The sequence below is a fragment of the Erithacus rubecula genome, assembly GCF_903797595.1.
Source record: "Erithacus rubecula genome assembly, chromosome: 2".
Taxonomy (NCBI): Eukaryota; Metazoa; Chordata; class Aves; order Passeriformes; family Muscicapidae; genus Erithacus; species Erithacus rubecula.
The window spans coordinates 84,755,663-84,782,609 of NC_136685.1; the positions used below are offsets into that span (position 1 = coordinate 84,755,663).

Below are 26,947 nucleotides of genomic sequence, written 5' to 3' on the forward strand. Positions count from 1 at the left end.
TTTGAGCAGAACTCTGATCTGAATACATTAAAAATCTTGGGAGTTACCTTACCTAGCATGGTAATCTTAAGAAGGAGGTGCCAAAGTCCCTCAGGAGGACAAGATCAATGTGTCAGAAGATGCTAGAGTATCTTCAGAGGATACAACAAAAAGAAAGCCCTCGCTCAAGCAGCTCCATTCATAGCTTAGCTGCCCTCTAAGCAAGGCACAGCATAAACAGTGCTGTGTATTGCTTGTTAAGACAGATGTGTGGTGCACACCTAGGGCCACATCAACCACTGCAGGTGCAGCAAACACAAATCACAGCACGTGTACAAGTATGACACGTGGCAGGGTTGGTTCAGCTCCTTCCTTTGAACTAAAGTACATACCTCTCACCTCAGCCTTAGGGCAGGAAAAGAAATAAGAGAATTCAAATGTATTCTAACTCAGAAGGGAGGGGGAGAATCAACTGGAAATGCAGTAATGAGTGTGGAATTAGATATTAGCTATATTTTGATCCTATTCTTACTAACTTTGAGGATAATCAGAGTTGTTACATTTTAGAAAAAAGGTAAAATGTCACAGCAATCTACACTAGTCTTGCTTGTGTTCACCTGTTTTAGCAAATACAGGGCTACCCCTGTGGAATAAGTTTTATAAATCTGCAGACTTCTAAAAAGTTACAGTGAACTGACACAGGCTGGGGATCCTACAGGAGTACTCACAGACCAGCAACCTCCAGGGTCAGCACTCAGAAAGCAACTGTTCCCTCTCGTCCCAAAACCACATGCTTAAACAGGACAGTTTTTAATAACAAATTTACTTTTCTTCTCCACAGACCCTAAGGGGAAGTTCATACCATTATTTTTCCTTTCCATTACAAATACAGATACAAGACAATTATGTATCTGATTTTTCAGGACATTTATTTTGTACACAGAGTTTTAAAAGCCAAAGAAAACTGAGTATTTTTAGCATTTCCCTGAAAATAATATCTTCTAAATTAACACGAAAGCATGGGTATTCTACTCCTCTACTTAACAGTTCATGAGGAGTAAATTGAGGGCCTTGGAATAACAAGCTTTTTCTGCCACAAAGCACTTCCCTTGAAAAGCTTCCATGGTATGAACAGGCTTTGTTGTTTTATATTCAAGGACCAGGCCTTCTCCCATTTCAGTTGTAATTAGTTTGGTATTGACCACTTTACCAGCATTGCTAAAATGGGTACTGAGTCTTATTACAGCTTCAGAGGGAAGGTTAGGAACTGTGGCCTTCAGGTCTATAGTTGACTCCTGGCCAAAGTTGAGCACCATCATGAAGACTCTGTCTAACCCATCCAGCTCCCTCACATACACAAACACGTTACTGTCATTCCAGATGTGGCACATCCACCCTCGGTTCAGGGGCAGCTCGTTGCTCCGCAGCAAAGTCAGCGCTCTGTACAAACTCAGGGTTGAGTTGGACCAGGTGCTCTGGATCTGCAACAGTCAGCACCAACAGGGTCAGCTCTTGGCACTGCAGGGAGGAAATGCAGCTCCCTTCTCACACCCACTCAGGCTGCTGAGAACCTGCCTATTGGAATTCCGTCCTGACAATTATCCCTCTTCAAATCTGTCTGCAAATTTCACTGAAAAACTGCATTTCCTCATGCACCTCCTTGGCATGTGTTAAGTGGCAGACACAGAGTTTATTAAGGATAACAGTTCCCCAGCACTAATGTGATTGCTTCCTCCCATAGCTTGCTTTCAGTACTGTTGATTCAGGAGAAAGCTAGAGCCATTCAAAGCTTGACACTGAATCTTTTTCATTGAATCCAGTATACTGCAGTCACAGGGTTCATTTCATGTTTTATATTTCTGCTATCTTAGATTTTTTTCTGCCTTGAATTTTGGTCATCACTGGCCAGCAAAACTTGTTTGATTCACTTATGTTAGAGTTGGTCTAGGTCAAATACTTGTTACAAAGACAGTGCTTTCTATAGCAATAGAAATGGAGAAAAAGAGACCAATGTAGTATCAAAAGGATTAAAAGCCAAATTGCCACATCAACATCATAATTGTAGCTGCTCTGCTTAAATGAGTACAGATGGAAGTAAGCTCCTTATTGTGATTTCCTTTTCTAATAAAACTTGTGAGGTTCAGTGCTTTTTTTTCCCCTTGAGTTTGTTTCCACTGCCAATGCTCACTACTAAAAGGAAGCCGGAGCAAAATAGATAAATTTAAATATTTTGAAGCCATTAGTTTGTCACACATGTAGATACCTACTTCCACATTTACACTTTGGTAGTCAGAGTTAACAGGTAACCAGCTGCTGTTGCCTTCAGTAAAACCAGCATTAACTTCTCCATCCCACTGCATGGGGGATTTCTCTGGGAGGGTCGCCTAGAAAATAAAGTGGTGACTACCATATTAAAAATTATTCTTTGAGTAGCATGTTCTCACAATTCCCAAATTATCTCCCATTCAGTATTGCTTTCTTTTAAGTTAAAATTTAATGAAGATGTAGTTGTAGTAAAAATCTAAGGACAAAATGAGAACCAATACAGTTCCTGAAATGAAGGGGAGGGGATCGTCTCAGATACAGACAGCATTGCTGGGTAAAACATGGAATTGCAAATGACTCTTACTAGAGTTGTCATCCTTTGCAACAGATGGTTGGATAAAAGTTTACTGATGACAGCCAGGATATTCTGATAAATATCTAGACATGCAGAGAATGAATATGTAAGGTATTGAGTCCTTAGAAGAGATGTCATAAAAATAACAGTAAACAACAAGTAACTGCTGTTCAATGTCTGTTCTTTTGTAAGTATTGCACTTTTCACCCCAGAGATCTTCAAGCTTACATTTGCAAGGGGTACAATTTTGACAGGACTGTTTGTGTTAGAAAGGTAAAATTATTATTTCCAGGTGCAAAACTATTGAAAACCGGCTTTTAGCTGATTAAAAAGTGTCGATGTAAAAAAAGTATGAAGTTCTCATTTTGAAGAATTCAGAAAAATTCTGAAAAAGCTTCCTCATTGTTACTGAAGAGCTGCCAAAAGATCTGACACTTAAATTTAATGATATAAGAGGGCATAAAATATTTTGCACATACTTTGAGTGTTTGTTTTCCATGAAAACTGTTTTTCATATAAAGGACACTTTTCAATACAATCTGTCAGAGCAGCAGCCTAACAAAAGAAATTGTCACTTTGCTTTGTGACATTATAAATAATGGGTTTCTCCTTTTTAGCATATTCTGAAAAGCAGGGGAAAAAGAATCCTAAGTTTTCAACACTGGTAACACTGCCTCTCATCTTTACCTCTCTCAGTGTCTCCTGAAGCATTTGAAATGCTGGGGCTAAAGCCTATATCATCCTGAGCAAATACTCTCCATCTTCCTGAGACACCCATTAATCAGGGAACTTTCTCCAGACAGAGTGAAGGGTGGGCTTGCATTTGTTCCAAAGCCCTGAGCCACAGGGTAGCCACTAAAAGAGAGTGAACCCTGAGGAGCTCAGGGTGAGCCACTTTTCTTAAGAGAATCACTCTATCAGCAGTAATCAGCAGCAGCAAGAAAATGCAGGAGATATTTGACCTAGGGTTTTCTCAGAGGAAATGAGATTTCCTTTTAAATCAGAGAATCATTTCCTCGCATCTGAATCAGACAAATCTGGAAATGATCCTGTGCTTCAAGTGCCTCTTTCCCTTTGATATAAAGCTAGCCAATGCCATTTCTAACATTGCCAGATGCTCCTCACTCCCTAACAGGCTTTCCACAAGGGAAGCAGCATCTGCCATAGGACCATGTTCTTAGAGTGCTCAGATATGGTGAGGAGAGGCAGGAATGAGCTGCTCCCATTTGGGACAGACTATGCATGATGACCAAAACCATTTCTGCTTGCCACCAGGCAGCCTCCCCTTTGTGCAGATCTCTCTTTCTGACACTCATGTCAGAACCATGACTTCCTTTAAAGAACAGCCAGGAAATAATGGACTCTGGCACATTGATGAGGGCAGCTCCACGTGAGGAAGGAGATGGCTCTGTTCCTCTTCCCTCATATGTCTGCAGCACACCTGTCCTAAACCCTGGCCAGGCCCAGTGCTGGCACTTGCTGTCCTTTCTTGCTGAAGCAACACTGCTGGAAACCTGCAAGACTGATCCAGAGAAAAAGAAATCAGCATCCATAACTGAAGCCTACCAGTTCAGACACACATCAAGGCCTTGGTTTCTGCTCTCTGGCCTGGCTATTTCCACATGCTCTACAGAGGTTTGCCATGAGGAACACAGAAAACCATTTAAGCAGTGAGAAAGACTGGGTTTGGATAAGAAAAAAACAAAAGTTATTGTGTTTTTGAATGTTCTGTTACTTGGAACTAAATAACAGGACCAGAGTTTGCTTTTCACTTACATTTTCTGATGCAATGTTCTCCATGCCTATTTCTTCACCATAGTAAGTTACAGGTGTGCCAGGGAGGGTTAAAAGCAGCATGTTCATGACATTGATGTACTCCTTCCCAATCCGAGTTGAAACTCGAGCAGCATTAGGGCTTCCAACCTGAATAAACATCATTCTGTTAAACACACATTATAAAATTTCATGCATATGTGAAACTAATTAACTAATTTAACAAGTTAATAAATGTTTTGGGCTTTTTTTCTTTCCCTTCCAGGGCTAAAGTCCATTATCTTTATCTTAATGCCATTACAAACTTCTGTCACGAAAAATGTAATACACAGAAGTCCTGCCAGAGCACGTGAGGCAGACGTGAGGAAGGGATGACGAATAACTCTCTCTGTTTACAGTTCTCTGCTATTTTCTCTCCTGTGTGAGGATTGCTCTGCTTGCTTTGAAAAGATCCTTTGCACATTCCAGTCATGTTTCCTAGCAAAAGAGAAGCAATGTTTTAAGCTAACTGCCCTCTACTGCCTCTTCTGCTGTGCCCTGGCCCCAGGCGGGTTCCAGAATCCATTGCAGTGAGTCAGTTTATGGTCAAAGATAAGTATCCCAATTCCACTCTCACTGGTGATTTAGCCATTGGAGACACTGAGGGAGAGGCATGATCATAAATTGCATGGGGAGTGGAACTGTTATTGAAAGGGAGGAGAGCTGGACAGTGCCAAGGACTCCAACTACAGCAGCTGAGAGTTTTCACAAGGACAGCGACTGTAACTCAGCCACGGGCCCAGGCTGCTGCTGGTCCCTCTGAAATCTGTGTGTGTGTGTGGTTTCTGTCACCTACAAGAACAAGCCCTTCCTATGAGAGTTGGTCTAGAGCTCTTACTGCCCAGTTTGGCCATTTTCCTGCAGGCATGTTTTTCATCCACAAGTCGACAGCTTCAAAAATACTGTTGCCCGATAGATTCTTCATGTTAATTAGGTTGAAATTGAAGGGAAAATCTGCTTCTTGAATAAAAGTCGTTCCATAATACATCATTGTTGCTTCAATGTCATCCTTTTCATTATCATCAGAACCCATAAATCTACAAAGAAATACACAAATGGTTTTTTGACTCATTTTTGTTACACAGAACAGAATCAAGCTAGAAAAGGTTGGACACAGAGCATTAAGAATTATGTTCACTTCCCCCTCCCATCAAAAAAGGATTAATACAAAGAAACAGTATTTTGTAAGGCAGACAAGGAATCAAGAAGAAATATTTCTTGAAAGTTGCTGGAGAAAAACCAACAAGAGTCAACACAAGACTAAAGTATGTGACTGAAGTTTTATCTTTCTGAATCCAGGTCCACACAGTCCACACCAGCAATTTCCATGCTTTCCTTCCCAGAAGAGGATCTGGGTTTCCCCAAGCTGACCATGAGCCACCAATATGCCCTTGCATGTGGCTCATGGCATACTGGGCTGCATTAGGAGGAGATCTGCCAGAAGTGAGGGGGTAATCCTTCCCCTTTAGTCTGCCTCTAAGGCCATTAGGGAATGAAACATCTCTCCCAGGAAAGGAGTGGGGCTGTTTAGCCCGGGGAAGGGAAGCCTCAGGGGAATCTCATCCATGTATTGAAGGGAGGGTGCAAAGGTGACAGAGCCAGGCTCTTTTCAGTCGTGCCCAGGGCCAGGGCCAGAGGCATTGGGCACAAACTGAACACAGGACAGGTGTTTCTCTATGAATATCAGGAAACTTACACCAGCCAGGGTGACTGAGCCCTGGCACTGGTTTTCCAGGGAGGTTGTAGAGTCCCCATTACTGGAAATGTTCAAAAGCCATCTGGACAAGTTCCCTGGGCAACTGGCTCCAGGTGGCCCTAAAAAGCAGGGGGTTTGGACCTGAGAACATCAGGAGGTCCCTTCCAAATTCAACCATTTTGTGATTTTAACACTATCTGTGTGTCTCACTTGAACAGCACTATTAAAACTAAAGAATAAATCAGGCACAGGGCTGATAAATTAGTATCTCTGTGATTAGAATGGTTTCCTCTTCTGCTTAGCTTCATAGTCCATAGATGGAGCAGAGCTAACAGGGCCAATTCCTTTCTGCATACACTGGGGAAGAGACACTACAGCCTATGCACTGCTATCTGCACTGGAGGATTTGCATATCTGTGGTGTGTTATGCTATTAAAAAAACATTTTATTGCTAGCAAGAGGAAGATGAATATTAGAAAAAACTGGGCAGCTGTGCTGGTTACCTGTATCTGCCAGGCTCTCTGCTGAACTCATTCATGGTGTGGCGGAAGCTGCGGACGATGTCATGCAAACCAACTTGTGTGGTGGTGTAGTCATGGTAGAGCTGGGAATAGGCTGTGACACTCTCCTTAAAGCAGGGTGTAACACTTCACATTAGTTAACCAATATTTTACACTTCAGAATTCTCCAAATTCCTCCCATTCTTTCCTGAGACAGTGCACCAGCTCATTAATTTTTACTGAAATACTGAGTTCAGCATGCTAACACAGCACAGAGCTGAACTTCACTTGAGGAACTCTGGAGTAGCAGAGGACAGATAATTTTGGATCCCATCCTTCTGCAGGGAAAGCCCACCCACAGCATGACCAAGAGAGCCCGTGTGGAGCAATGAGCAGAGCAGGTGCTGTGGCCCCAGACCAGGCTGTAAAGATGGACAGTGCCTTGGTACAGTAACACAGCACCACCTGGAGCTGGCCAGCAGCCTGTGATCCCTGCTCCACAGGAGAACAGTGTCTCAGTGCTGGCACTACCTGGGAACATCACCAAGTTCACCATCAGACCAAAAGCAAGTAACATAACCAACAGTGAATGTGTCTGGACTCCTCTCATTGTGACACTTTTCCAGTGTTTTTTAGTAATGCTCCAGCTCTTACTGGGGCTTCTTGGTGGTGAGTGCTGTTTGTGCAGAGTGTCCAGGACCCACCCGCCTTCCAAGGCTGACTTCATTTTCCTACACCCACAATTAAGACCCAAAAGAGTCAAACCAGGCACTCTGGTCTCCACATGAAATGCAGGAAAGCAAGCAAAGACAGAACATATACATTACTCCATTCTGAGACTTGTTCACTAGAGGCTCGTCTCGGAGATGTGTTGCTTCTAAGAGAAATTTAACAGTGCTGAAACTTAATCCATCAACTCCTTTGCCAAGCCAAAATTTTATAATATCCTAGATAAAAGCAAAAATTGGAGAGTCAGAGTGAGCCCACCCCATTTAAAATAGTACACTCTTAAAAAGAAATCCAAACTTGTAAGGAGGTGTTAATGCATAACAAATAATATTTTGAATTTTGTACTTCAATTTTTTTCTAGAAGCTAAAGTGAATCATGTTGATCTAAGGTCAAACTAATATCTAAATAAAGTATGTCTTACTATTCCATAGATACAAAATGAGAAAGACTGGTCTCTAACTTCTCCCATAATTCAGGAGACCAAAGCCAGGGCATGACTTGCTAAAAGCTGTTTCTAATTTCATCCATCAACACAACTGTGCTCATGCTAAGTGCTGTTGTTGATGAATGCTTGTCATGGCTGCACACAATTAGAATACATTGATTCAAATATGCAGGAATATGTTGTTCTGCACAAACCTTGTGCCACCAATTTTCTTTTAAATAATAAAGCTCTTAAAACATTTGTTCTCTCATATTTGACTGATATAAATTTGTTCATTTTATTTTCAATTATTTGTTGATTTTCAGGAACATAAGAAATTATTATCCAACAATTACAAACGCTATTGATTTGAAATTTCACTATCAAATTCCAGTGTTAGTCACTATCATTAAAATTATATCCTACTTCACTAACTATATTACTACAGTTTTAACTGCACTGCTTTTAACAAAAAGCTCCAAAATTCAGTCCCTCTTTAGCGTTTTCTGCAAATGTCCTTTTAGTTGTGATACTTGTCTTCATCTGAGGAAAAAAAAATGTTTTTTATATATTTTTTAAAATATGTCTATTGACTTGCTTTTTAAAAACATATGAACTAGACTTATCTGAACAGGCTGCAGTAGAAGTAGTCCACACTCAAGCTGTACAGATTTTTGTTTGGCAAATAAAAAAGACTCTGCCTCGCTGAGCTGCACTTTCTCCTAGCGCCATTCTGAAAGCAGCAGCTCTCAATATGGTGCCTGTCCAGTACTGAATCTTCCCAAAAATGTTCATGCTTTTACTTGTGTTCAGCCCAAAAGCAAGCCTGGGTATCAGCACTGCAAACATCAAGCACTGAGTTTTTCTCACGGGCACCAATCTACATCTATTTACACAAGAAAACCACAACATGCTGGTTGCTGACTTTGCCTGTTCTTGGGTGCCCTTGTGCTACTGAACCAAAGACTTGAGCTTCTCTGCAAAAGTCCATTTGCTTCCTGCTCAGCCCTCCTAACCTTCTGGAACAGGATTTTGAATTAAAATACTAGACAAAATTCTTCTTTAACACAATGTTCATACACATTTACCAAGGTTGGTGTTGCCAGGACAAACTTTCCACCTTCCATGTATTTTTTCCTTTTTTTTTTCATAGGAAATGCAGTTTCTCTTTGCTACTGGAGTTTTGATAATTCAGGTATCATTTTTCAAAAGCAATTAACCAGGATCATTAAAAAGCATGTGCAGTGCTATGTGGAAAAAAAGGTGCAAATGGCAAGACATGGCATTAAGGGAAGTCTCAAGACACAGAGAGGCTCCTGGCAGAGTTCTTCAGGGACCAGTCTCAAAGGCAGTCTCATTTCGTGTTTGAGTGAAAAGCTATGACCAGAAGTGTTTTTCTTCAAGCTCATGCAGCACCCAGGTGGAGAGGGGAGAGGCACCACAGAGACCACCCCAAGAGGATGGGCAGCTGTGAAGACCAGCGCCAAAGAAATGCAGCACAATTCAACCATACAAAGTAGCAAACGCTTAGGAGTCAATTAAACACATGAATACCTGTACTACCTGCTGAGGGATAACTTATAGAAGGGGGAAAAGAAGCAGTAGTTACCAGCCTCCCCATATCCAGGCCTGCATCCCCATATTTTAATGAATTCCACATTGTCTGCTAGAAAACAGTGCAGACAGGATTCCATCCCAACAGAACCATCACTGTCACTGTGAAAACACTGACTTTCCCCCTGCAAAGTCATCGGATATGCAGACAGATCGAAACTCACTATCTCCCCTTACCCACAAGCCCAGGCATTCCTTCTGGCTCCAATCAGTAGCACCTCTGCTTTCCTGAAAATGCAAACATCTCTCTGCTAAACAAGGTGCCATCCCTCCATTTGACTGGCTAATCAACAGCTCTTTGTATCAACAGAGATAAAAACTCTGCACCTGAGTAAGTCAGCTCTGCACAGGCTTCACTGCTGTGGGGTCAGTGCAGTGGGTTTCACACTTACCTGGATTTCTTGTTGGACAGCAGAGCTGCGAAAATTTAAGTCTGGCTGTTCTTTCCCAAACTGATGGAAATAACATTGCTTCCTCACGTCGTCAAACTGCCAGCTGGAATTCCCAAAGACACTCACCTGCTCAGCCAAGGGAGAGAGACAATCAGAACTACTAACTAAACAAACATTTCCTCCTGTGCACAGATAAAATGTGGGGCATTACAAGCATAAAGTAAAGCACAAAATGCCTAATCAGTGGATTGCATTTTGAACAGATTTTGGTACTTATGATTTTCATTTATTTTTGCCACTAGTTGTGCTCCCTTTACTTGTGCTTTCCCACATGTATTTCTTGTTCAGTGTTGTGGAATTTGAAGATCTTTTATTAAGTTAACTTAATTTGGAATCATCTGGAATAGAAGGGAAAACATGGGTGGGAACATTTATTTTGGAATTGCTTCTCCTAAAACTTAATAAAAATAGTTTTAGTTAACTTAGAGCTTTCTACAATTTAGTATTATCCCTTTGAAGGGCCAACAACAGTTAGCAATTTAAAATGTCAAACTTTATCACCATCTCTGTAATAAAAGATTCCAAAAGCTAAGATAGTTCTTAAGACTGCTAAGTTTATAGACAAATTACGCAAATTGGTACAAAATATTAATTCTACCTTGAGTTTTTAGAACACACAAGTTCCTAATCATGCACCCACTAGTTCAAATCTAATATAAATCTATTTGAAGCAGGCTACACACTTTCTGGCCTGATCACTTTCCAGAAAAAAGGAAAAAAGCCAAGACCACATTGTTTTGTTTCCTTCCCCACCAACTATGATTTCAGAGGATCTGACACACACACAGAAGGGGGCATGTGTGAACAACTTGGGCACAACCTTATTTTTGTGTGTGTGTTTGTTTCATGAATAAAGATTTAACACTGAGCTGAAGAAACAAAAGTAATTTTTAAAATTCCACTTGAAGTAGGAACTTTTCCAGTGACCCCCCCCAATCTGCACTAGCTCACGTAGTAACTTCAGTTTGTAGCTGTCACCAGTCATGTATAACCCTGTGTACATTGGGACAATCATGCTACAGCTGCTTTTGCCCTGTGGCATCCAGCCTGGGAGGTGTGTGTGCCCCTTCCCGTGTTTACCCAGTTGTTGGGAGGGATGACTGAGCCAGCAGCCTGCATGCAGTCCTGCCAGATGTAGTAGTCCGTGTACTTCCCAGTCCGATTGCGGCTCAGCTGGAACCACTGGTGTTTGTCACTTGTGTGGTTTGGTATTAAATCCATTATCACCTTCAGCCCTTTAAAATAAAAACAAAAACATAAAAAATCCACCACATTCCCCATCCCCCCCATCCCCCCAAACTACAACATTACATTTAGCCTTTTAAGACAATGTTCATATTTTAAGGTATTTGGCAGTATCAGAGGTATTTGGTTCTTCAATGCCAGGTCTGATGAAGGAGGGGGCAAAAAAACCCCACAAAAAGTAGCAGACTACCAAAACATTTAGACATGACTGGTGCTTGCATGTAGCTGGAACACAGCTTGGGAGGGAAAGAACGGTGAAGAGAAAAATCAGAACAGATTTCTGCTGCTATGAACCACTTCACTAGTTCTGACTTCATCATCTGTCTCGCACCTCTCAGGTGAGAAAGGCACTTCACCAATGAACACACATTCTTCATCACCCTTCCTAAAGACCAGGCATTTTATTGAAACCTCAAATGCTTTCAGCCTGGCAAACCATCTTCTGTACAGCTCACCAACTGTAATAAGAAACACCTGAGCGAACACTCGGTCTGAGGCATGAACACACCAAAGCAAGGATGGAAGGGCAGGAAGGAAGCGTGTGTTCCCTCACGTTCAGTCAGACAGAGCTGCTGCTCAGCCCGATCCCAGCCTTCCAGTGCCCCTAAGCGAGGGTTCAGAGAGCATGGAGGGTGCCAGCCCGCCCCGTGCTGCAGCTGCTGCAGCTCCCTGTGCCCTCTGTCCTGCGGTCAGCACTGCCCCAGAGCCAAAGGGCAGCAAACAGCAATGACAGAGCTCACACTGCTGGGAGCTTGCAGCCTTTGCTGGCACCTCCAGCTGCTCCTGCTCAGTGCCACCACAGGGGACTGCCAGGTGCACCAACTCAAGTCTCTATAAGGTCCATCCTTTTAACAGTTACTTTGCTTGGAGGTGCAGCTTACCTTTGTCATGTATGGCTGCAACCAGATTCTCAAAATCTTTCATTGATCCAAAAATGGGATCAATGTCATAAAAGTCTTCAGCTCCATATCCAAGGTCTTTTAAAGGGGACTTACAGAAAGAGGTGATCCAGATGGTTTTTATATTCAAATATGTAATATGGTCCAGTTTTTCTTGGATACCTATTAAAAAAAAAAAAAAAAAAAAGAACATAATCTGTTCAGAAAAAAACAAAATATTTTTGTTTGTACACTTTGTACACAGGTTTTTTAATCTTCCTGACATGTTACTATGGTATGCAACTACCCTTCACTTGCCAGTACTGTACAGTGTGCCTATCACTTCTTGTTTAGAAATGCATTGTCCATTTTGGTGTTGAGCCTTCTATTTCTGCAGGGCAGTCTCAGCTCAGCTACTGACAAGTGGTATTGCTTCCTTGCTACCAAGTACTCCACGCAATCTTATGAGGTGATTAACACCTATACCATGAAGAAAACAAGAAGTAACACGTCTTTCTCCCCTCTTTGTCAGTTTTAGTTTTCCTCAGGAAGAGCAGCCACCAAACATGACCGGGTGCTCAGCACCACTCATCCTCCTGACTGGCCTCAGTTTTGTGGAGGTATCTGACCCTGCCAGCAGCTGGGCTGCCAGCTCTCAGCATCATCTCTCAACCTCCTTTCTAATTCCAGGCTGACTTAACTTGAGCAACCAGCTCCTGGATTTATTCATTACAATGTGAGTTGCTATTAATGTTGTCTGAACAACTTTTCTTACTTCCCTCAATTAAGGTGGCTTTGTCAATTGGACTGCACTTTTCCACTGCTTTTGTTTTTTATATACACTCATACACACGCAACTGTTACACAGCAAGAATGAAAACGGACCCACCTTTCAGATCCCCGTTCCCATCCATGTTGCTGTCCTTGAAGGAACGAGGATAGATCTGATAAATAGGACTAGCCTGCCACCAGTCCAGGCACTTTGGAGAGAGAGCAATGATGGCAATCGTAGCACACACAAGGGCAATGGAACCAGCAATTATGAGCCAGAAGAGGATCTCCCTGGTGACTCTGTAGCGGGCTTGGCTGGAAAACTGCAGCAACACTTCCTTTGGCATCCCAGCATAAGGCTTCAACACCATCTCCTCCACAGTCACTGGGTCCACATCAACACTGCACGTTTTCGGCACTTCTTCTCGGCTACTGCTGTCCATCTCCTTGCCCTCCAAAGCCTCATGTTGAACAAATCCATTGTTCTCCACACCTGCCTTCCCACTCAGCTCCATGGCTAAGCTCCTAGCTTCCACCTCAACTGGTTTACTTGTTGACAGGTCTTGTCCTGGAGACTGGCCACAGCACCTTTGTTCAGTGAAATGAGAACCAGTGCAATTAGCTATTCTGGGTTGATAATCAATCCTGACCAACTGGTCAAAGTTCAAAAAGGGACAAAAAGGGCAAAGGGCTCATTATTTTCTGCATATTCAGCATCTTCATCAAGATAACAAAATGCTACAAGAAAGGACAGTCCTCCTGGAGAGTAAAGCCTATTATTAGTACCAGCTGAGCACAGTTATGTTTACTCTTGCTCTCTCCAATGCATCTCACTTCCCTTCCACAGCAGGGGGAAATTCAGGTTTTACCACTATCAGATCTAGTAAATATGCAGCTTTCCAGACTGGTGATAGTCTCCTCTGCCTGAAGAAGTCCAAATATGGGTAATTTAAACACAGACAGCAGGAGAATGAAGCATTGGCAACCACTGCCCCAAACGCAACAACACAAACTAAGAAGAAAAGGTTCAAAGGCTGGTTGTGCGTCCTTTTCACGGTTTAACTCACCCCCCCCAGCCCACCCCCAACTCCCAAGCACTAACAAATGCTGTTGTACATACCGATCCAGCGACTCACTGCTGAGTATGTGGGATGGATTGCTACGCCCACAGCCAGCCCCGGGGCAGGACAGAATAGCTCTGCACAGGCACAAGCAAAACTCAAGAGAAAAACCCACTACCCACTATTAAAATCCATCCCCCCGTTAAAAAAAAAAAAAAAAAAAATCAAAAAAAAAGTTTGAAATAATCTCTCTCTTCTCCCTTTCTTCCCTTTTCTTCTCCTCTAGGCAGGAAAAAGCATTGCTTAAAGTCTGCACAAACATGCACATCTGTGTACATCTGTGTGCCCTAAGCCCCAAGTGCCTGAAGTCAGCATCAAGACATCCCTTCCCACCAGTGCCCCCTACCCAGAATACCAAAGGACACACAAAGCAATACAGATTTGACGAGGAGCTGCCCTATCACCTGGAAAAGTGAACTCCTACTTCTGGCCATAGGGTCAGGGTCCTAAGGAAGCTCAAGGACACTTGCAGTGGAGACAAGGTTGGGTTGTGACTCAAAATAAGTGTTTATTATATTTGCCTCAAGCCATGAAAGAGGTTTATAATCTACGGATTATAAAAAGTCCAGCATGCAATATTCAAATTACTCAAAAACGTTATATCTCTTCAGCAGCTGAGCTAAGAACAGGTATTTGATGCTGACATATTTAATCCTTCCTCTTCCTAACAGCAGTGCCTGGCAGCAACCTTAGCTTGTGCAGTGTCAGGCAGCTGTGGCAGCATCTGAGATAACAGCTGTGGTGTCAGCGCCTGCAATTCTGTACTGCCAGGAAATCCAGAAGTGGGAAATTATTTGACACAGTTTCACTCCCATTTAATGACTCTGCAGTTTTAACATCATCATATTAGTAATCTGTAAAAGTTTCCAGGCAGACACTGTGCACTCGGGGTGTACACTTGTATTCAGCACATGCCAGTGACTCCTCACTCCATTTCAATTGTTTCATTTCAACAACTTAACTTGAAATTGAAATAGAAAATGCGTAAAAACAGATTTTTTTTTTTTTTTCCTGCATCAATTACACCTCAAGGCCTGGTACTCCCCAGCTTGTTTTTCCTCCCCCCAAAACTCAGAGGTTTAAAAGTGCATGTATCTTCCCGCATACACAAAAGCTCCCTCAGTCACCCAATGACAGCAAAGCAAGTCAGAGGCAGGAGCAAACGATGGCCAAAACAAAGCCATCTGCCACAATGCATGGGTCACATAAGCCAAGGGGACTCAGGACAGCCAGGTCCAGTGTATTACACCCACTAATACTGCTGGAATCAAAAAGTGGAAACTAGTTCCAAGTGAAGATTTCAGCTCCCTCCCATCTCTTTTCTCTAAGCCAGCGAACTTTCCAATGATGATTGCCTGTGTGGACAGGTTTACTTGATCCAAGGACACAGGCAGCTTACCCTTGACTCATTCTTTTACAACTGATAAAGGCCAATATAGCTCTGTAGTACCTCACTAGTCAGAAGCTGCCACTGCTCTCTGTATCCGTGGTTGGGAAACCATTCCTTTCTCCTTATTGGAGCATCTTGCGGGAGCAGCCTGCTCTGTGAATCCTGCTGTGCTAAAGCCTTGCCTTCAAAAGAGCCCCTCGTGTCCTAATGTAATCCCCGAGCAACATTAAAGGCTTATTTATACCTTAAGTAGGGCAGATCGTGTCTTAATTGCCAAGTGTCTGGGTGAAAAGAGGAGGATTATAGTGCTCTGGTAGATAAATGCAGCACGCAGGAGGCGGAGGCCATGGACAGATGAATCCATGTGCCCAATCTCCTCTGGCTGCAGGGCACGCAAAGATGCAGTGACACAATCACTGTGAGGCTGAAACACAACATAAGCCATGCTGGAAATGACTCAATGGCAGTGCTGCTGAACACACACAGCTGCAGTCACGTCCCGCACAGCTCCGCCTTGCTCCCTGAGAAGAGCTGAAGGGCGAGCAGGTATCAGTGGAACACAGGTACACTTGGAGTAGACACATGGGCCTTAAATACTAAAAATTCCTCTGGAAAGCTTGGAGAAAATATAGAGCCAAGCAGCTTAAAATAGATCTGGATGATCAACTACTACAGACCCAGGAGAATAAACCCAAGAATCTGGTATTGTCTCCTGTGTGATTTTCCTCACAGACTAAAAATAAAACCACACAGGTATTTTGTTGTTAATACAGACCTATTTTTTTCCCTCTCCTCATCCTGAGGAGTTGCTTGCCTTAAAATTATTTGATAAAGGAATAACGTAAACTTCATCTTAGAAAGGCAGATCACCAACAATTCCCACTGAGCTTTAACTTTTCCCTTTTAAAATATATTTTATGTATGCAGGCATTATGCATCTGGCTTGCTCTCAAGGAATTCTTAAATGGTTCCCTCCTGAGCTATTTTACAGTTTAGCAGGAGTAACTAGCCAGTACAACTGTGTTAGCAGAACCCATTGAAAGGCATTAAGTAGTAAAGAAAACACTTCATATTCTGTGCCAGTTACTCTGTTTACCTCAGGGTTAGGTGGGGAAACAAAACCAATCTGTATGTGGGCAGTAATAGCTGCTATCTCCACACAGATTGCCATGGTTATTTCTATAAGATGGAGGGGTTAATTTTCACAAGTATTTCTTATATATAATTATTTAGATGCACTGACTGACTTAGTCATCTACTGTTTGATGCTCTACAAATGCCAAGTAGCTTGCCAGTTCCTCAATACCACACATATTACACCGAAAACCATGCAGAGGGGTGATTATGCACCCTAATGTGCTAAGTGTAGGAAGACATTTATTGTTAAAAAAGTTCTCTTGCTTTATGCTTTTTCATTAAAAGGTTTGTTGCCACTGGAACTGGTCTGACATAACGCACTTTAAATATAACCTCATTATTTACAGAATCAGGGCCAAATTTACAGGTATGTAAAAAAGGCAGACACCTCAGCAGCTCCCACAAGACTGATGGATAATCTGACCTTTACAACTACCTTTCACTCAGTACTAAGAAAATCCTCCCTTGACCTAGAGGGCAGCTGTCAAGAGAGAGAAGGTCTAGGGGAACAAGTTTCTGACAGTATCTTCTAACATGAGTATGTCTGAAGTTTCTGCCATCAGCCTGAAGTCCTGTGGGGGGTAAAATGTAATTGCACATGACACCATGACAGTGTTTGATGGGGGTTTGTTACTTTTATAGTGCTCTTAGTCCACTAATGGAATATGTGATTAAAGGTAAATGTCATTATAAACACTACAATTAGCTACTGCTTGGCTCATGTAACATTTCAGGGGTAGGTTTCAGGTGAAGAAGGCACCCGGCCCCTGCCCCTTACAGCTGATCAGCAAGGCTGGCTTATCCCACTATTTTTAATGAAAACAATTATCCACTAATTCCTGCTGCTACCATAGCTGCAAGAAAAAGAGCAGGCAGCGCTGACTCTTCTGGATGCTTCCTCCCTCCAGTTTTGTTGCCTCTCCAGGAAGCAGTTCATATTATACTCTCTCCTTTATGGCATTCATCTGCCCCATTTCTGTCCTAGAGGATGACAACTTCCAAAGGATTGTCTTTTCCAGCCTACTCCTCAAAACCCAGGAGACCCAGACCTTGCTCTTCCCCTTGTATGAGCTGGAGAGGTTCAGCATGGTATTAAATCATGGCAGACTGTTGAACTTTGGATGGCTGTAACTCAAGAGTGACCCTGTGTTACTGAAACATCCCTGAAGTGGGAGCAATATAGACAGCACAACCAGGCATCTCAACAGGAAGCCAAGGAGAAGTTCAAAAAAATGGCATCACACTACATCACCATGACATCTATCCTTTGGATTACCAACAAGACAGCATCCCACAACCTACATCTGCCTTTGCCAGGGCTTGTCTCTGAGAACAATTTACATCCACTGAGCAGGAACCTGAGGAGCAGATTTTGGTCTCTTGAGCACAAAACATCCTCTTGTGGAAGGATGAAGGATTTATTGGAAGGAGCTGCCAGGCAACAGCTGTCACTGCATGAGCACACCTACTGCCATGCAAGATGTAACACTTCACAGCGCCTCAGCTTCCCCACCTGCAGGAATTACACAGTATCACAGATATATATGGTACTCCATATAAATGTATTCTTTTTCCCTCCCCCCCCCCCCCCGTCTCTCTCTCAGCATCAACACAGGCCTTTCTGCAAATAATTTGTTTTTTTTAATTCTGACCAACAATTCATGAATTCCACATCAGACTGTTAACAATCCAGCAGCAGTAATGTGTGTAAAAATCAGTGTGAGCATTGGAAATGAAACCAAAGAATCAAAAGCACCTGTTCTGTAAAAAAAAAAAACAAAAACAAACCCAAACCAACGAAAATCCTACTCTTCATTGCAGGACCTAGCATGGTGTGCAACCACAGCTGGCACATGCAAGGGTCTATACTTAGGGAAATGGCTCTCTGACCAGCACAGATTAGACCTCTCTACCAAGAAAACATTCCACAACTACAAGAAGTATTTTCCATATATACCATTCAGTGTGGACACAGGTAGCAGAACTTCACTTTAACTTCATATTCACCTGAATGTACAACTGAAACCGAAGACATTCTTTACTTCCTGCAAATTAGAATAGCTGCTGAACTCTTAAGTACTACCCTCTTAAACACTGCCTAAAACAAGCTTTGTTTTGGAACTGTCTGGTATTCAAGGATCCAGTCATGTGGGTGAAAGCACTGCTTGGTGCAAGGTGAAGAAAGCATCACCTGCAGCAAATACCAGTCTTTCAATTTTGAACTTCATGAATCCATGGAACTGTGTGGGCTCTTCAGTGCCAGATCTCACATCGGGTATCTGCATAGAATAGTTCTGGCACCTCATTTGTTTATGTAAGTGAACCAGAGGAAAAAACAATCCCACATCCTGCAAACATTCATATAGTGCATTTAAATGCCCTGCTGCATTCTCTCCACTCAAATGCAGAAGTGATTAAGTATCACACACACCCATTCCCCTCTCCAAGGATAATCAAAGCACGTTTCTGCTCTTCATTCCATATATATGAGCAGCCTCTCACAGCTCTCATGCTGCTAGCTCTGCTATGCTCTCTGGGAGTCTCTTGTACCAAGGACAAGGGAGCACTGGTTTTATTCTGAGTGGAAGCCCTGCTTGCATTTCAAAGACACATCTTTCAAATATTTGAATACTGCAGGCTGAACTGGAAGACAGCTGTACAAGATCTGCAATGATCTTCAGTGATAACAAAATACCCATTTGGTACATACTTTTCTCCTTTCCCTTCATTTAACACAAAATCTTTTATTTAAGGCAGTTCAAAGCATAGGGGCTACTAAGATCTTACGAAAAATTATATCTAAAATAAATAACTTTGTTGTTTTTTGGTGGTTTTATTCAGTTCACAGAAATAGCATGTAAAAAAGTTGCTGCAATTACTCCCAGGCTTGGACCTCTGGGTTAACTGAGTGTCAAGTTAAATGCAATAACCATAATCTCTGAAGCAACAGCATGGAACTTCCTACATATTTTTAAGGTAAGGACAAGTAGAAATGATGAATGCAAAATATATTTTACCATTTTAAAATTTCTCAGCCAGTATAATGTAAAAAGTACTAAGAGCAGTGACTGAGAAGTTCTTGTAAAGCACAACACTTCCAAACACCCTGACACTCTTTGTGTTAGCAGAGTATTTCTAAAAGCTATCTCCTTCCAAAGTACATACAGATTTACTGGAACTGGAAAAAGTATTTTGTTTTCATTTCATATATTTTCTGCTCCCAGAGTTAAAATATTTAAAACACACTAGGAAAACATATCTGCTTTACATAGCCAGGCCAAAATCTTTTTTGTACCATTAAAAATCAGATGTGTTTATGAAGATGACCATTGGATCAAGGATTAAAAAAAAAAAACCCTCCCATCAGCCAGTTTCCCCTAATAATAACAAATTAAATAATATAAATTAATTGAAGATTAGGACTTCAAAGTTAAGATGCATTTACTTCTAAATTTCCAGCTAACTTCTAAATGTAGGATATTTATTAATCTACACGCTCACTCCCCAAAGAAGTAGTTAAAATACATCAGTATAGAATTTTCACCACAGTTTCTCTTTTTGCACATTTTAAAAAATATAGTTCAGGGCTTTTTGAGAAAATAGAACAGTCTTGCAAGGAATATAACATACACAAATATTTTTGGTTCTCTTTATAAGTCCTGGACACTAACTTCCAAGAGTAGTCCTTTATCTCACAAGAGAGAAATTTCCTTCTTTGAACTTCTGTCCAATTTTTTTCACTTAGGCATTGCAGCTCTTTCAAAATGATAAAGGCAGAACACATTTGGTCATTTTCTGACAGAACCTTGCATGTAAGTTCTCTGAACAACATTTGTTCAAAAATATCCCATATCTACCAAACATATTCCAAAAGCCACCTAAAAAGGCCAGAAAAATCAGTATTTCTATATTTAAAAATGAGATAAACTTCCAGCATCTCCTCAGGGGTCTCATGAATTTGATTCCTGCTTTTTAAAGGTCAAGGGCAGGATCCTTACAACACTAAACACTATTGCACCATAGACTCAACTTCGCCACAACTCACCTTAGATTCCAAGAGTCTGAGAAGTCAGAAAACCAGGGTCCAAGTTACTTCTGAAGCAGACTTCACAGAACAAGAAAAATTACCCCCAACAAGACTGCATTAGTTGCCAAAAGTCTTTAGAATGTGTATTCGTTCCTACTACAGTGTTTTAGTCCTTTACTGGGAAGGGTAACTGCTTTCAGAGAAAGATTACCCAACAGATGGCAAATGTCCATTTTTTTCTCCTATCAGCCCATCCCCAGGACCTGAACCCTTTGAATCAGTCTTTGTTAGGTTTAAAAGCAGGTGCTGATGCAATCATTAGTTAATGTTAATTCAGCCACTAATCTCAGCAATCACTAATCAGCACATCAAGGACTTTTTCTCTGAAAATTCCCAGTCAAGCTGCATATAGACAAGTAAGAAAAGCCAAGGGCAGAATCAGAAGGAAGATCTCAGTAATCCAAATCAGTCTTTAAATCCAGACATCACAACAAAGGAGAACTTTAAGATTTTTGAAGAAGGAAATGTAAAGTCTTTGGGAGAACATGACCTTTCAGACATACGAAGAAGATCTAAGCACAGCAGCATTGGTGAAGTGACAGAGAGAATGAAGGAAATGAGAGATGAGCACCAACAGTGAGGTGAACACAAACAGGAGGCACAGTCATGCTAAAACTCAAAAGTTGCTGGTGTTTTGATCAACAGAGAAGTAATCAGGTAGAAACAGGAGACAGCACAAACCAAGGAGAGCTACATCAGGTCTGTACAGCAACAGCCCAAACAGGCAGGGCTAATTCACATTGGCACACAGAGAAAACAGCTTACAAAGACATGAGAGGTGGAGCCCCAGCTGCATAAATTGCATACTTACCTGGATTGGACAGCATAAATTCAGTGACTTTGGGTCCTTTCTTGTGGTTTTGACAAATTGCCTTCATCTCTGGAAGTATCCCAAGGAGTTGCTTACCTGCACCAGTGCAGCTCCCTCTAACTTCATTTTCAGTTTAGAGCTAAAAAAGAACTATAAAGAGCCAAAAGCAACAAGCCTTCAGATAATCCTCAAGCCAATGAACTGCAAATTAGTTAATAATTAAAAACTGCTTAGCATTGTGCCATTTTTTTGCCATTATAGGCCTATATGAATGATAGGCAGCATTGCTTTCAGCTTCATCTTCCAGAGGTAAAAGCTGCCTACTACATTTTCGTTCAATGCTGTGACTAATCTCGAGTTTCTATTGCTTTTGATTTCCACTGAAAATACCAAAGAAAAATGACTGCTTTTCTGGAGTTAATTTTACCTGTTAGGATTTAAGGCAGTGATTATAGCTGACAGTATACAAAAGCTCAGAGATGAACTGGCTGACTGAATTCCACTTTACACATGATAGCTAAAAAATACCCAGCCACTAAAAGCCAGTCTCTGATGCGCTAAAAGAATCAACAACTTTGTTTGTTTGCTTTTGTAGTTTTGGGTTTTTTGTTCTTGCTTTTGTGGTTTTCTTTGGGTTTTTTTTTTTTTTGTTTTGTTTTGTTTTGTTTTTAAACCACCCAAATAGCAACATCAGCATCAGATTCACATTTCGGGCCATAAAAAATAAGGATATTTTGGCCAAGTCTTGCAGAGGTTTGCATGCAGCCTCGAACAACCACACTAAGATCCAGCCTATTAAGAGGAGACTGTCACAGTAGTTAACTCCTAATAAGAGACTTTCTGAGGTCAGAGTGACATCACTTTTATTTGCATTTACTTCATTACCCCCATTCCATTTAACACATTAATGAGGAGCAGTTAAAGCAGATCTTTATTTTGCTCAGAGAGCAGATTTGAGAACTGACTTGGACTACTTTGCCTCTGCTCAAGTGGAACTCAGGAAAATGAAATCAAGCTGAATTTGACACAACAGAAAGACCCCAGATGGAAGAGGTACTTCCCACTCTGAGTGTTCTACATAAGTATCTTTGTGCTAGTTACCATATGGTAACAAAATTAAGAGAATGTAATTTTAAATGTTGACAAGTTATGGCAAATACATGAACAAATTTCATCATTCATTCATATTTCTCACACTAAGAATACAAAGTCAACAAGCAAAGTTTTTCCCAGGCTACATTGTATTTTGATTAAACTAAAAACATGACCAAAATTCATAACCTAGTGGATGCATGAATGGCAAGTAGTGATAACTTAAGAGGAAAAAAAACTGTCCTGCTTTACATTTTGATGTAGCTGTGTATGCTATTATCCTTCTCTTTGAAAAATCTGTGTGTATGCTTCACTTTGATACAAGGAAGCATAAACCCTTGTACCTGAGGGAGATTATTATACTATGATAATTATATTATAATGTAAAAAAATCTATACAAAGAAGTGTTCATGGGACTGGAGCCCATGGAGTACCAGAAGTCTCGCCAGTGGAACAAGGCATTAAAACTGTAGCTCATGAAGAAAGCATGCAGGGGTTATGCTGTACAAGCAAATCCAAGAAAATTCAAGGAAGTTGATCAAAGATCTTGTGTAAACTCAAAATTTCAGGCTGTTTGTAAAGATGTTAATTCTACAGCAACAGTAATTATTTGGGCAGGTTATTACCCTGCAGTATCATCATGGAGGATTCTGTTCTCCTTTTCCACTCACCTAAGAAAACTACATTAGTAGGTTGAAAAAAAAATATCTGTAAAAGTTAAAAAATATTAAAAAAAAATCTGTAAAAGTTCTAACATGAAAGCATTAATATCAGAAAAATCTCTATTCAAAACTGTGCAACAGTGAAATATCATAGGTTTAAGATCTTGAAGAAACTTCAAGAAATGAGTTTACCAAAAAGTCAATTTAATCTGAATTTTTAGTCTTCAAATGAATGCTTTCCCATAGCTGGACTAAGACTGCAGATAACCTTGTCCTAGGAACACTGCCCACTTTGAGACTTGTGCTTTTCTGAGATGAAGGGGCACACCTGCTATACAAACAGAGAAACCCATAAACCAAGAGTCCTCATAAAATCTCACTGGTTTGTATCTTTCTATGGAACAGTGGCCTTCTCTTAGTAAGTCCTTCCCAAGAAAATAGAAAGCATGTCACACTGTTTTAGCAATCCTTTATTGAAGATAACAAGTTGGTTATGTTCACTGTATTGTATGAAACATCACAATATCATACTGGGAAGGTACTATCAGTACAGGGTTGGACCAGAGCGGACAGTCTGAACAATAAACCATTTTGCATTCTTCATTCCCTATCTTTTAACAACCCCAAAAAAACCAGTAAAGGGACAAATACCTGTTAACATCATCATTTAAAACACTTTAACTTACAAGGCTAAAATCTAATGAATAAATAAAATATACTGTGGCAATAATCCTCTCTAGACCAAAAAAAAAAAAAAAAAAAAAAATTAAAAAAAAAAATCTGATACACAGTGAATCAAAATGACTGGAAAAGCTGGCCTTCGGCATCAGTATGAAAGAGTGTGTGGTTTTTACAGACTCACCATGGGGATAAAGTTACAGAAAAATACCATGAATTTAATTTCACACAAAACCAGTTGATGACTGTCATTAGCTTAAAACTACACACAAGGGCAATTACATCCTCGCTGAAACACAGTTTAAACAAATAGGAAAATGTTTACAAGGCATCCACAGCATGTAAATCATGTACAGATGGATACATTCATTGTTTCCCCTCCCCAATAGCTTTTATTTTAGATAAATACTTTACTCTTCCCCTTTTCAGCATTTACTGGACTCATTACATGCACAACTCAAAGAAGTCAGAAAAAAGGTCAAGGTTATTGCAAAAATAGAATTAAACTAAGAATCTTCAAGTACCTTACATGACAGCCACTCTGTACCATGCCCATTGCTTATAAAATGAAAGGTCATTGAACCCATGAAAATATCTCTAATATTTTCTTAATTTAAAATAGATAATTTTAAGTGTATTTATAGTAATCTCAAAGTGATAATTTGAACTTTGAAAATAATGCAAACAATTAAAAATTATACCCATATTACACAAGACTTCTGTCTGTATCTTAAGCTGAAAAAAATCAAAAAACTATAGAAAACCACATATAGAACAAAAAAATAATCACAATTTACATTATAATAAAGGCAAATTTTCAGCATTTTTAAAAAAACCTGCAGCTGTGAGAGATGTCAAAGCAAGTCACTACTAACTATAAATTCACCAGTTTGGTTTTTTTTTAAAAAGATTTTCTCTAGCAAGAGTTGAAGGGTGTGTTGTACACATGCGTAAAATTCTTACTGGTTTTAGATGCCTAAGATCTTCATATATTATTGCCAAATACACTTATCTTCAAGCAAGCAGTAGGCAACGTATCACAATTTGGACACCGCAGGGAAACCTAACGGTCTGGTAATACAGGTAAAACTGGAAAAATTAAAAATAAAAAAAAAATACACATCTGATAGCGTATTGCCCAATTGAAATTACTTCCAAGCCACAGAGCTGCAAAGCCTTCCAACTCGGTAAAGTGAAATAAGAAACGTCTCAAACAATTACTTGTACTCTCTCTCATGCTTGTGTGTTGCATGTTTCATTTAGCCACAGTGTATCTTCAGAGTACACCTACAATCCCGTGCACCTCAGGTACATACACCGATCTGCTGAGAGAATATTCCTTCCTTCCTTCCTTCTTTTTTAGGGCCAAAGTTCATTACAGGTGTAACAGTATGCCTGAGGCTGGTAAAAATACTGTAGTACAGGCAATGCTAAGAGTGGCAATATCAGAAAACACAAAAATGAACAAATGATGGAAAATTCTAATATCTTTCTGCCCATTTCACAAAATGTTGGAAATCCACCAGAAATTTTCCCTTGTATTGAAGAAATCAGATTTAAAAGTTTTTTCCCCCTTTCAGAATCAAAAGCATTTTAGCAGATTTGTAAGGCTACCACGGATCTTCTAGATCTCCAGAACCCTACAGGAAAAGAAGAGGAGAAACATTACTACTCACCAATACAAATGAAAACATTTTGTTGCACTTTGGATTTCAGTGGCATACTTAAGGAGAATACTAGTGTAAGACAGAAAACATTTTGTTTTCCATACTTGCTCACTTCTACACACAAATATTTCCTGTCTATCAACATCACGATGGAATTCACTTTCACAAAACATGAATCCAATAAAGCAGAAAGATTAAAAACCAAGATTTACCTACTAAATCATAACCATCAATACCTACCACATCTGTGGACTACAAAAGAAAAAAAAAAAAACCAGCTCTACAAAATACTATAGAACTCAGCTTCCCAGGTATTCCTGGTCCAAAACAAAAGTTCCACAGGGTTATTTCCATTAAAGCAGTGAAATTTATAACTATTCTGAACAATTACCTTTTTGTGCAAGTGTTATGTTATGAACTGACAGCTGACACAAGACTTCCAGATTTCACTTATTAGCAGATGAGCTACCACTACTGCAAAGTCCCACTATTATCACCGAGCTACCCAAATGGATGTACGTGTATGTGCATATGCCAAGAGACAAGGAAAAGATTTGGCCAAAGGCAAACTTCAGAAGAATAGTTTATTCATTTATATGGCTGATGTTTAGCTTGAACCTGAGAAATGTTGCCCAAATACAGGATTATGATGAGTTCTCCAAACCCAAAATTACTCAGAGCTTTGTAGAAAATAAAGAACACCATGAGTTCACATCAGAAGCTATGAAAAGTTTCAAGTCATGTCAGAATGATAACACTTCAAACAAAGTTTATTACTCGCTTAAAAGAGTTCAATATGCATACAGATATTATTCCACAGCATATCCTTTATTTTCATTTCATCACAAATTATTGTAACTTGACACTAGGTACTAAATTTAAGTACATTTTCATTTCTGGATATATGCTATGCTACAACCTGAGAAGTAATAATATCATTGTCTAGAAAAGCAGTATTGATGATGAACACTGCATACAATCTAAACTGGAAAAAAAATTTAAAAAATCAAACATTTCATAAGTGACAACCTAAAATGTAACAGCTTTTTTAATTTAGCTGTAATAGAAAGTATACACAAACCAAACACAAACATGCAGTAGACAATGCAGTGAAAAAAACGTGAAGAATTTGTGTAATTCCATTAAATTACACAAAAGATACAACTAAGATGTAAATTGCTTTACAATGAGCAAACATATACCATCAAAACTATTATTTAATAATGTTTTCAAAATAAAAGGCTTTAAAATGCCTTTTTGTGTACTTATGTTAGATTCCTGTTGTTGGTGACACAGGATTTGAAAAAAGAAAACAAAACTCTCAAATGGGAAGTTCAGTGTCGCTACGCAACTAGGGATGCAGTTACTGCGATCCCCCGCAGTATCTGCACTGTAAGAAGCAGGAGCTGTACACGGCACTAGGGTGAAGGCAAGCAGCGCTCCGGGCGGGCAGTGCCAGGGCTGCGCTCGGAGCGCGGTGAGGCGCAGCGCTCTGTGTCAGGCTGGTCTGTGCTGCTGCTCGCTCTGCTCGCTGTCCGCGGCCGGGCGCGCTGCCGGTGCCGGCCCCGGTTCGAGTTCGC

General features: G+C 40.6%; 2 protein-coding genes across 8 annotated transcripts in view; both read right to left on the minus strand.

Annotated features, from left to right (window-relative positions):
• Nucleotides 1-1,019: 1,019 nt before the first annotated feature.
• Nucleotides 1,020-21,286, minus strand: SLC3A1 (solute carrier family 3 member 1; the record flags this gene model as incomplete). 4 transcript variants are annotated; one of them, XM_079326288.1, is made up of 12 exons in its annotated part: nucleotides 15,477-15,504; nucleotides 13,842-13,919; nucleotides 12,840-13,309; nucleotides 11,954-12,133; nucleotides 10,908-11,062; nucleotides 9,768-9,893; nucleotides 7,435-7,554; nucleotides 6,611-6,735; nucleotides 5,250-5,448; nucleotides 4,376-4,522; nucleotides 2,247-2,363; nucleotides 1,020-1,460 (listed from the first exon to the last, which is right to left on the minus strand). In XM_079326288.1, exons 3-12 carry the CDS (start codon nucleotides 13,234-13,236, stop codon nucleotides 1,020-1,022), a joined length of 2,007 nt encoding a protein of 668 aa, XP_079182414.1. In that variant the 5' UTR covers nucleotides 13,237-13,309; nucleotides 13,842-13,919; nucleotides 15,477-15,504. The 4 variants fall into 4 exon arrangements, with proteins under 4 accessions (XP_079182414.1, XP_079182412.1, XP_079182413.1 ...); XM_079326286.1 differs by lacking the exons at nucleotides 13,842-13,919; nucleotides 15,477-15,504 and adding an exon at nucleotides 21,268-21,286; XM_079326287.1 differs by lacking the exons at nucleotides 13,842-13,919; nucleotides 15,477-15,504 and adding an exon at nucleotides 20,415-20,869.
• Nucleotides 21,287-23,474: 2,188 nt separating this feature from the next.
• PPM1B (protein phosphatase, Mg2+/Mn2+ dependent 1B) overlaps nucleotides 23,475-26,947 on the minus strand; it is a 59,004-nt gene continuing 55,531 nt past the window's right edge. For all 4 annotated transcript variants that reach the window (XM_079298838.1, XM_079298839.1, XM_079298840.1 and 1 more), the window contains one exon: nucleotides 23,475-25,340. In XM_079298838.1, coding sequence (XP_079154964.1) covers nucleotides 25,311-25,340 — 30 coding nt within the window. In that variant the 3' untranslated portion in view covers nucleotides 23,475-25,310. The remainder of the gene's footprint in view (nucleotides 25,341-26,947) is intronic.